The sequence below is a fragment of the Penaeus japonicus genome, unplaced genomic scaffold (assembly GCF_977035675.1).
Source record: "Penaeus japonicus unplaced genomic scaffold, GWHDUDI00000001_assembly GWHDUDI00000002, whole genome shotgun sequence".
Classification (NCBI taxonomy): Eukaryota; Metazoa; Arthropoda; class Malacostraca; order Decapoda; family Penaeidae; genus Penaeus; species Penaeus japonicus.
Genome location: NW_028234404.1, coordinates 38,889,632 through 38,902,131, shown reverse-complemented (window position 1 = coordinate 38,902,131; position 12,500 = coordinate 38,889,632). Strand labels below are relative to the sequence as shown.

At 33.2% G+C, this 12,500-nt stretch overlaps 2 protein-coding genes and 1 pseudogene across 2 annotated transcripts in view; all 3 read left to right on the top strand.

The window, feature by feature from the left end:
* LOC147472336 (uncharacterized) overlaps positions 1-630 on the top strand; it is a 1,253-nt gene extending 623 nt beyond the window's left edge. The window contains exon 2 of the mRNA XM_086550814.1: positions 1-630. This exon is cut by the window's left edge and continues 102 nt beyond it. Within this exon, the coding sequence (XP_086406940.1) occupies positions 1-630 (630 nt within the window).
* Positions 631-3,284: 2,654 nt separating this feature from the next.
* On the top strand, positions 3,285-4,221 carry LOC122263290 (uncharacterized). Its single transcript, XM_043031668.2, has one exon. It carries the CDS (start codon positions 3,424-3,426, stop codon positions 4,144-4,146), a length of 723 nt encoding a protein of 240 aa, XP_042887602.2. The 5' UTR covers positions 3,285-3,423; the 3' UTR covers positions 4,147-4,221.
* A 4,526-nt stretch (positions 4,222-8,747) lies between these two features.
* On the top strand, positions 8,748-9,627 carry LOC147472335 (uncharacterized; annotated as a pseudogene).
* The last annotated feature ends 2,873 nt before the right edge of the window (positions 9,628-12,500 follow it).

Below are 12,500 nucleotides of genomic sequence, written 5' to 3'. Positions count from 1 at the left end.
GTTCTGAAGGGCGCGGCGCTGGTCGGCTACGCAGTAGGGCGTCACAGTCGCTACAACAGGCGTCACTATCACGCCCGTCCTCGCTATCACGGAGGCCACAGCGGAGGAAAGCACTACCGCTACGGACGCTCCGTCGATCCCGACACCGAGGACGACGCTGAGGAAGGCACCAACCTCCTCCTGTCCACCGTCGGCCAGCTGGACCCCGACGGCTGCATCCTCAAGTTGCTGTGCCTCCTCCAGACGAGGAGCGAGTCCAGCCTCACGCCGGAGGAGGAGGCTCTGCTGCAAATGTTCTCCAACAACAGCGAGACCATGTCCTCGTACAACGCCGCCTTCGTCTACGCCACGGACGTGGGCACGAGGACCCGCGACCCGGCCGTGTGCGAGAGGCTCTTCCCCAAGTGTAGCCTGAGGGAGGATCAGCTGAGCAGGCTCCTCCAGTCAGTGTGGGGTTGCGCCTCCGACTTCCTCCGAGACGATGCCAATGGCGAGGACGAGAAACGCTCTTTCGAAGAGGAACAGCCCAGCGATGAAGAACGACCCCTTGTTGAAAATGTCGATGATGAAGATTTGCCCACAAATGAGGAAAAATCTATGGATGAACTTCTGGCCATAATGACAGAATAAACAATGTATTCTAAATATAGATATCAGAAATCATTTATTACCTTAGTATCATTTCATTAACAAAAGTTTTCGTCTACTAAAATACTTATCATGACGCACAAAAGCGTGTGTGTATTTGCGTGTGTGACAGATTACGAGAGATGTTTCATGCATGTTTCTTTGAGTGTGTGTTGTTATGGGCGTGAGTGGATCTAGTGGTTCACTGCTAATTCAAGCAGTATTATGCAGAGAGACAAAGAGAGGTGGACAGAATGTATATATATTGTATATATATCATATAAGATATATATATAATATATATATATATAATATATAATATATATATATATGTGTGTGTGTGTGTGTGTGTGTGTGTGTGTGTGTATACAGAGATAGATACTTATATATATAGATGCACATATACATATATGTATAAATAAACAATGTGTGTGTATATATACATATATACACATAAACAAAAATGTATATATACACAGTATATACATGTGTGTGATGCCAACACTATCTGTGAAATATGAGATCAAAATATATCAGCAAACAATAAATGATACAGCAAAAATGCACAATAGCTTCATAAAATTCCTGACATTCAATTGATAGTCCAGGCCTTTGGTAATGAAATACAGTAAATGAAAATCAATATTACTATAAATTTTATTCAGCAAATAGGGATAATACAATAACAATAATAAAGTAAAAATCTGGTAAACAATAAATGCACGGATAATAGAACAAAACTATAATAAACAGAACGAGAAAGTTCCTGATATTCAGTTGATAGAAGTGGCTTTTGGTTTTGGTGTAACGCCTCAAGATTTCCAATGATCCGTCTGTGGGAAATTTATCTAGGAACCACTGATATGTGAAATATATATATATATATATATATATATATATATATATATATATATATATACATATATATATATATATATATATATATATATATATACACATATACACATATATATATGTACATATGGTAAATTTACCGAATAAAGGCGCGTTAGGAAATATCACAAAAGTGGTATCGATGGATTCCTCTCACCCTCTACTACTCATATATGGTGGATATAATTCGCGATTCCACCCCTGTACTCGACGAACTGGGTCCCGATGATAAGGAAGGGCATGAAGTATATCAGGAGAATTGGGGGGAAATATATGAATGAATTGCATTGAAAAATAACACAAATATATCTTAGTTTCTTCTAATATCTGTCTTCCCTTAAGATTTTCTCACTCGCATGGCGTACCATATGCACAGCGATCGCACGAAGCGATTTTGATAGAAGATTTGAATGCGCTGTTTTGGGGGTATTTTGTCTACAAAATTCTAACCTATTGACTAACAAAACTTTATTTATTCTAAAGTTAGCTCTTGCTAAGGGGGGCTTCGATTCCCCCTGTAAGCCCCAACTTTTTTATTTTATATAATATATATATATATAGATATATATATATATATATATATATATATATATGTATATATATCACTTCGTGCTACTTTGTTTAATTTACATGACACTTGGGCTGGTTCCTTATGTAGCGATGACACCTTTTGAATACATCGTCTATGTGAATCCCGTGTCGCTAATGACTATCCCGCACCGGAACCAAAGATATTTGTAGAAGCTCAACTAGCGGCCACTGGAGTATTAATCGGGGTTTCTTTTAGTAGGCTTCAGTGATGAGAAATGTTTTGTGATAATTGTCTTTGAGAGTTTTAGTCTTAATTTACATTTTTGACATAATTTTTCTGAAGCTAATACAATGAATTTCCACTTCTTATCATACTTTATCAAAAAAAAAAAAAAAAAAGAAAAAAAAAAAAACATAAAAGAAACACAAACACACAAAAACACGCACGCACACAGAGAAACACACAGAAACACTCATACATGAAAGAAGGCACATACATAAAAAGTGACACACACACATAAACGAATGAAACTGACTATGATTTTTTTTTATATGACGTATCATTAAAATCATTTTACTCAAAACACATGAATAACTGGATCTCCCTCCCCCTCCCTCTTGCATTCCTTGCCGTGAACTCACTGCAATTATGCAAGGAAGCGGGGGAGGAGGAAGAGGGGAGGGATGGGAGAGGGAGTAGAGGGAGGGGAGGGGAAGAGGAAGTAGAGGGGGGGGGGGGGGATTGAAAGAAGTATATAGAAGGATATCCTGAGACCCCCCCCTCTCCTTAGATCGAGCGCAGAGTATATAATGGGAGATGAAGGCGCAACTCTAAGCAGTTCTTGCAGTGTAGTCCCAAAGTCAAGGTAGGGCTGATCACCGCCGTCCTTTGCTATCTAGTGCAAGCCTACTTAGCCTCAAGAATATATATACATATATATATATATAAATATATATATATATATATATATATATATATATGTATATATATTATATAGATATGTATGTATATATGTATGTATTGCGAGTGTGTCTGTATCCGTCGGTCTTAGGCTAAAACATAGAAAACGGAAAAAATAGAACAAAAATTCTTCGAAAAATGTGTTTATTGACTGAGATGTAAACATTTACCATGTCTGATCATAAATAATTCATGGCCACAAAAATAATGCTGGAAGATTAATTCGACATACACGACTAAAAGTGGCTCTGATTTGTGATGAAGAAACCTTAGAAGCAGTAACTTGAGACCTCAATGTTAATTTTTCTATTCTTCATGATTTGCATGTACTTTTATACAGTTATTGTATTCATGGTACACATACATACAAACAACAATGAAAAGCAAACTATATCCTTCTCCCTTGGCAGATGCACGCACGAAACCTCCCTTTGGCTTTCCTGCTGGTCTCGTGTGCCGTTGCGTCCTGCGAAGCCTCTGGGGTCTTCGGCGGCCTTGTGGGCGGCCTGGCGGTTCTGAAGGGTGCGGCACTGGTCGACTACGCAGTAGGGCGTCACAGTCGCTACAACAGGCGTCACTATCATGCCCGTCATGGAGGCTATAGCGGAAGAAGGCACTACCGCTACGGACGCTCCGTCGATCCCGACACCGACGACGACGCTGAGGAAGGCACCAACCTCCTCCTGTCCACCGTCGGCCAGCTGGACCCCGACGGCTGCATCCTCAAGTTGCTGTGCCTCCTCCAGACGAGGAGCGAGTCCAGCCTCACGCCGGAGGAGGAGGCTCTGCTGCAAATGTTCTCCAACAACAGCGAGACCATGTCCTCGTACAACGCCGCCTTCGTCTACGCCACGGACGTGGGCACGAGGACCCGCGACCCGGCCGCGTGCGAGAGGCTCTTCCCCAAGTGTAGCCTGAGGGAGGATCAGCTGAGCAGGCTCCTCCAGTCAGTGTGGGGTTCCGCCTCTGAGTTCCGCCGAGACGATGCCCAGAGCGAGGACGAGAAACGCTCTTTCGAAGAGGAACAGCCCAGCGATGAAGAACGACCCCTTGTTGAAAATGTCGATGATGAAGATTTGCCCACAAATGAGGAAAAATCTATGGATGAACTTCTAGCCATAATGACAGAATAAACAATATGATCACCGAAAATCGGTAGCTTTATATTAGGACAATGAATTCTAAATATAGATATCAGAAATCATTTATCACCTTAGTATCATTTTATTAACAAAAGTTTTCGTCTACTAAAATACTTATCACGATGCGCAAAAGCGTGTGTGTGTTTGCGTGTGTGACAGATTAAGAGAGATGTTTCAGGGCATGTTTCTTTGGTGTGTGTGTTATGGGCGTGAGTGGATCTAGTGGTTCACTGCTAATTCAAGCAGTATATCAGAGAGACAAAGAGAGATGGACAGAATATATATATATATATTTTATATATATATAATATATATTATGTATGAAATGTATATATATACAGATATAGATAGATAGATAAGATGCATATATAGATATATGAATAAATAAATACTATGTGTGTATATAACATATATAAACATAAACAAAAATGTATATATACACAGTATGTGCATGTGTGTGATGCCAACACTATCTGTGAAATAGAATATCAAAATATATCAGCAAACAATAAATGATACAGCAAAAATGCACAATAGCTTTATAAAATTCCTGACATCAATTGATAGTCCAGGCCTTTGGTAATGAAATACAGTAAATGAAAATCAATATTACTTTTAATTTTATTCAACAAATAGGGAAATACAATAACAATAATAAAGTAAAAAGCTGGTAAACAATAAGGCACGGATAAAGAACAAAAATATAATAAACAGAACGAGAAAGTTTCTGATATTCAGTTGATAGGAGTGGCTTTTGGTTTTGGTGTAATGCCTCAAGATTCCAATGATCCGTCTGTGGAAATTTTTTCTAGGAACCACTGATCAGGGGCTGGCAAGCCCCCCGTGGCAGTAGCGAGCCCGAGGACCGAAGGGCCGAGGTGAGCTCGTAGACGAGCCTCCGGTGCGACGGCCGAAGGCCCGAGCACCGGAGTGAGTTTGTACAGTCCGAGAGTCGTAGGACAAGTTCCGGTAATCCGCTTGCCAGCCCCTACTATATGTTTCTGTGGATTCGCCGAATTCCAGTAAAATTTACCCAACTTCCCGACGTCCGAATTACTTAAAACTTATATTCCGTGCATTTAGTACACAAAGACGCGACTGTCAAAATTTCAGATCGATTGGATTAAAAACGGCCGAGTTATTACAACCTGAAATCGCCGAAAATGAGGGTGTTCTTGTTAAAAATTGGTACGATTATATACATACAGGTAGAGGATATTTTTAGGCAAAAGTGGGTCCTCTTTGTGAAGATATATCTCGAGAAGTATAAAAGATAGCGATTTAGCAACACAGCATTGGAAAGAAGAAAGTTCAAACTTTCAAAAACTGTCCTGAAAAAACATCTGATGACGCAGTGATACGTCATAATGACGTCACAAAATCACGAATTTCAAAATCAAACTATCCAAAAATAGACGTTTTCAACTCAATTTTTTATATAAAACTTTCGAATAGGAAAAAATGATCATGCTAGCGTAGAAAGGAAATTTAATGTACTTTCTGAAAATGCCGTCAAAACGTTCCGGTTTCCATGCAATTGTTGAGAAAATCGCGACTTTTAAACCATTTTGACGCGAAAAAGTTGCGAAAAAACATTAAAACGATAAACCTTAATGTGAGAGAACGGGATGTCCCAGGCCTTCACTTTCGATAGATGTCGGTTGTAGTCTCGAATTTGCTAATAACTGGTTTTGAGGTGAGTATCCTTATTTTGATGACGTATTTGTGACGTCATTAGTAACACGCGTAAGCCGATTTTTGCAAAACCAACACCACTTGTATTTGACGTTTAATGTCTGAAAAAAAAACAGTTTCAACTCAAAATTAATTCTTATTGCTTTCATATCGCTGCGTTGGCTATTGAATGAAACATTTCATCAATTTCATTAATTGAATAATTGGCCAATTAAACCAATTTAAAGCTCGTAACTCGCTCACACATAAGATAGCGTCGTAAATCCAACGATATCTGTCTTGTTGACATTGATTGAGTGTAGTAGGTGCCACATGAGACCAATCTTATATTATTCCACTCAATTAGATAATTGGTCAATTAAACCTATTAGATCTCTGAACACTGAAAAAGACTGATATTTTTCCCAAACCCACTACATGCACTGACAGTGACACTGACTGTTCATACGTGAAAAATTATGCTCATGTGGCCTAAATTGATTTTAGAAGAATTATTACTGTGACTACTACTACTAGCTATATTATAATGATTCACACGACCTTAGTCTTGAAGTTTGACTATAAAGAAATCGACACCTCTTTAGAGCTCAATAACAGGAAGGAAAAACTAATGGGATGAGTACTTAAATTGAATAATTTACGTTATTTATAGTTCTATTGGCGAAGCATCCACTTTAAAAGTATAACTAATTAGACAATGAAATATGAGTTGTTGCAGAGTTCAAAACTTTGAAATCTTTCGAATTCGTTCAACTACATAATGTTTTCGTAAATCTAAATCTTTTGCAATCAAGTGTACCTCAAATTTGATCAAGTATAATAATTGTTGTAAGTTTAACTAATTTAAATTTACAACAGTTATATATTGATCAAATTTGAGAACACTTGCAAATTATACATAAAGTATAATTTAGATTCGGGACAAATGATCCGTGCATGTAGTGGGGTGGCGGCAGTATGCGGACTGCCGCTTTCCTTCCATATCATAGTTTTAGGGTAAAGAAAGGGACGCTCAACTGCCACGGACTAACACAACCAAACCCTTTTGGTTTTGGGGAAAATATGTGATATAAATATATATATATATATATATATATATATATATATATATATACACACACACATATATACGTATGGTAAATTTTCCGAATAAAGGCGCGTTAGGAAATATCACAAAAGTGGTATCGATGGATTCCTCTCACCCTAAACTACTCACATATAGTGGATATAATCCGCGATTCCACCCCTGTACTCGACGAACTGGGTTCCGATGATAAGGAAGGGAATGAAGTATATCAGGGGAATTGGGGGGGGGGGGGGGGAATATATGAATAAATTGCATTGATATATAACACAAATATATCTTAGTTTCTTCTTATATCTGTCTTTCCTTAAGATTTTCTCACTCACATGGCTTACCGTGTGCACGGCGATCGCACGAAGCGATTTTGGTAGAAGGTTTGAATGCACTGTTTTCGGGATATTTTGTCTACAAAATTCTAACCTATTGACTAACATAACTTTATTTATTCTGAAGTTAGGCTTTCCTAAGGGGGGCTTCGATTCCCCCTGTACCCCCCACCCTCTTTTTTTCTTTTATATCACTTCGTGCTACTTTGTTTAATTGACATGACACTTGGGCTGGTTCCTTATGCAGCGATGACACCTTTTGAATACATCGTCCATATGTATCCCTTGTCGCTAATGACTATCCCGCACCGGAACCAAAAATAATTTGCAAAAGATCAACTAGCGGCCACTGGAGAATTAATCGGGGTTTCTTTTATTAGGGATCAGTGAAGAGAAATATTTTGTGATAATTGTCTTTGAGAGTTTCAATCTTTATTTGCATTTCTTGACACAATTTTTCTGAAGCTGATACTATGAATTCCCACTTCCTAGCATACTCTATCAAATACATGTTCATAAAAGAAACACAAACACACAAAAACACACACACACACATACACAAAAGACACACACAAAAAGTCACTCACACACATAAAAAAACAAAACAAAACTGATTGTGTTTTTATATGACGATCATATATACTTATTTCATTAAAATCATTTTACTCAAAACACATGAACTAATACCTGGGTCTCCCTCCCCCTCCCTCTTGCATTCCTTGCTGTGAACTCACTGCAATTATGCAAGGAAGCGGGGGAGGAGGAAGAGGGGAGGGATGGGAGAGGGAGTAGAGGGAGGGAGGAGAAGAGGGGGGGAAGGGAGAGGAGAAGAAGAGGGGGTGTTTGAGAAACAAGATACAGGATTTCCTGAGAAACACCAACCCCCCCCCCCCCAACCCCTCTCCTTAGATCGAGCACATAGTATATAATGGGAGATGAAGGTGCAACTCTAAACAGTTCTTGCAGTGTAATTCCGAAGCCAAGGTAGGGCTGATCACCGCCGTCCTTCGCTATCTAGTGCAAGCCTACTTAGCCTCAAGAATATGTATACATATATATATATATATATATACATAAATATAATATATATTATATATATATAATATATAAATATATATATATATATATATATATATATATATAAATGGATGTGTGTATGTATGTATCGCGAGTGTGGCTGTATCCGTCGGCCTTCCGCTAAAACATAGAAAACGGAAAATATAGAACAAAAATTCTTCGAAAAAACGTGTTTATTGACAGTGATGTAAACATTTAGCATGTCTAATCATAAACAATTCATGGCCACAAAAATAATACTGAAAGGTTAATTCGACATCACACCTTAAAGTGGCTCTGATTTGTGATGAAGAAACCTTAGAAGCTGCAACTTCAGACCTGAATGTTAATTTTTTCATTGCATGTACTTTTATAGTTATTATATTCATGGTACACATACATACAAACAACAATGAAAAGCAGACTGTATCCTTTTCCCCTGGCAGATGCACGCACGAAACCTCCCTTTGGCCTTCCTGCTGGTCTCGTGTGCCGTTGCGTCCTGCGAAGCCTCTGGGGTCTTCGGTGGCCTTGTGGGCGGCCTGGCGGTTCTGAAGGGTGCAGCACTGGTCGGCTACGCAGTAGGGCGTCACAGTCGCTACAACAGGCGTCACTATCATGCCCGTCATGGAGGCTATAGCGGAAGAAGGCACTACCGCTACGGACGCTCCGTCGATCCCGACACCGACGACGACGCTGAGGAAGGCACCAACCTCCTCCTGTCCACCGTCGGCCAGCTGGACCCCGACGGCTGCATCCTCAAGTTGCTGTGCCTCCTCCAGACGAGGAGCGAGTCCAGCCTCACGCCGGAGGAGGAGGGTCTGGTGCAAATGTTCTCCAACAACAGCGAGACCATGTCCTCGTACAACGCCGCCTTCGTCTACGCCACGGACGTGGGCACGAGGACCCGCGACCCGGCCGTGTGCGAGAGCTCTTCCCAAGTGTAGCCTGAGGGAGGATCAGCTGAGCAGGCTCCTCCAGTCAGTGTGGGGTTGCGCCTCTGACTTTCCCCGAGACATGCCAAGGACGAGGACACTGCCACCCCGGCGCCGGAACGACCCATGGTCGAGGAACGCCCTTCCGATGAGAGGAGCCCCGCGATCAACAACCACCCGCCCCTGAGTATGTCGATGATGAAGAATTGCCCGCAATTGATATGATGACTCTAATTAAATGGATTGCCCTTGATAATCAGTTGCCCCGAAATGAGGAAATGGCCATGGAGGAGCTTCTGGCCATAAGGACAGAATAACATGAAAATTAATCGATGGCTTTTTTTAGACAAGTATTCAAAGAAATGAATATCCAAAATTAGTTATCGTCCATGTTTCATACATATCACGACTGTATGTAGGACGGAGAAAGAGAGACAGTATGTTTTTTGTGTCTATTGTTTCATGTTGTATTGGTGCGAGTCAATGGAGTGGCTCTTTGTTAAGATAATAGTATTATAAATATATTATCAATGCCAGTAGCTATATTGTAACTATAATGATATATGTATATATGATGTGTAAACACACATACACACACGCACACATACCACACACCCACACACACACACACACACATTTTATATATAAATTATATATTAAAACATACTATATAAATACATAATATATATATATAAATATATAAATATATATATATATATATATTATATACATATATCATAGAAAGGGAAATGAGATGTAAGTATATAAATTATATTCATATATTTGTATGAAAATATATTCATTAAACAACACAACACACACACACACACACCACACACACACACACACACATATATATATATAATATATAATATATATAATAATATATATCTATATAAGTTTATATGAATACATCAAATAATATATAATATATAAAATATATATAAAAATATATATATATATATATAATAAAATATAATATATAATATATATATATATATAATATATATATATATAATATAAAATATATATATACACACACACACGCACACACACACACGAAACATACACACACCACACACACACAACACACACACACCACACACACACACACACCCCCACACACACACATATAAATATATATAAAATATATATAAATATATATATATATATATATATATAAAAAATATATACACAATATATACAAACACGAAAAATGTATACTTTTATCTACTATCTATATCTATCTATCAAACACATTTAAATATATAAAATTATTATATATAATATATATATATATATATAAATATATATATATATATAAGAAAAGAAGAGAGAGAGAGAAGAGAGAATGTATGTGTATATAGATATATATATATATAATATACAATATATATATAATATATATATAATATATATTATATATGTACATATAACAAAATATGCATACATAAATATAATTTCATATATATAAAATATATACATATATATATATATATATATATATATAAATATATATTATATATATATAATATATATATATTTTATATTTATAATATATTTATTTTATATATTTTTATATATATTTATAAATATATATTTATATATATATTTTATATTTATATTTTTTTTTTTTTTGTTTTTTTTTTATTTTTTGTTATAATAATATTGAAATTATTTATATAATTATATATATATATTTATATTATTATTTAATAATATATATTTTTATTATATATTTTATTTTATATATTTTTATATATATTTAAAATATATTATTTTAAAATTTTAATATATTATATATATTTTATATTTTTTTTATTTTTTTTTTATTATATATATATATATTTTTTTAATATATATTATATATATTATATATTATATATATTTTATATTATATATTTTAATATATAATATAGTATATATTATAAATATTATATTATTAATATTATATTTTCTATATTTTATAATAATAATATTATTATATTATATTTTATATATATAATATTTATATATATTTATATTTATATTTTTATATATATTTAAAATATATTTTTTCTATATATATATTATTAATATTTATATATTTATATATAAATATTATGTTTTATAATTTTTATATTATATATATTATATATATATTTAAAATATATATATATTATATATATATTATATATTAAAATATTATATTTTAAAATATATTATATATGTATAAAAATTATATAAAAATTAAAATATATTATCTATATATTATATATTTAATTTACTTTTTAAAATATTAAAATAATTAAATATTAAATATAATTTTATAATTTATATGTATATATTATATTTTATATAAATATATAATATATATTTTAAATTTTAATTTTAATTATAAATTTTTTTAAAATATATATTATATTTATATTTTTTTTTTTTTATTATAATAAATTTTATTTTATATATATATAGATAAAAATTTTTATAAAAATATATATAAAAATATTATTAAATATATATTAATTTATATTATATATTTTTATATTATTATTTTTAATTATATAATATAATTTTTAAAAAAAAACAAAACACCACCCCTTCCACCCCCCTCACACACACCAAAAACAAAAAAAAAAATAAAAAAAAAAAAATATTATATTTTTTATATATATATATATAATATATATAATATATGTATTATATTTTTATTTGTAAAATTAATTATATTATATTTATTTTATTTTATATTATATTAAAAGTATATTTATTAAAATTATATATATAAAATTTTTAATATAATATTTTAATATATTTTATAATATTTTATATATATAAAAAATATTTATATATGAATTTATATATAATAATATTTATATAATATTTTATTATTATATATAAAATATATATATATATTTATATTTTATATATATATAAAATATAATAATTATAATAATAGAAAAATATTTTTATAATTATTTATATTTTTATATATATATAATATATATATATTATTTTTATATATAGATATAAAATATATATAAATGTTTATATATATTATATGTATATATATTTTAAAATTATATAAATATGAAAATATAATATATTTTATATTATATATATATTATTTTTATATTTTATAAATATATAAATATATATTATTATATTATAAATATATATTAGAGGAATTTTATATAATAATATAATTATATTATATTATTTTTATATATATATAAAATATTTATATAATTAATATACCCATTTTTATAT

What these genes read in the sequence shown, in the direction of transcription:
- LOC122263290 (XM_043031668.2), top strand. Translation starts at nt 3,424, where the DNA reads ATGCACGCACGAAACCTCCCTTTGGCTTTCCTGCTGGTCTCGTGTGCC.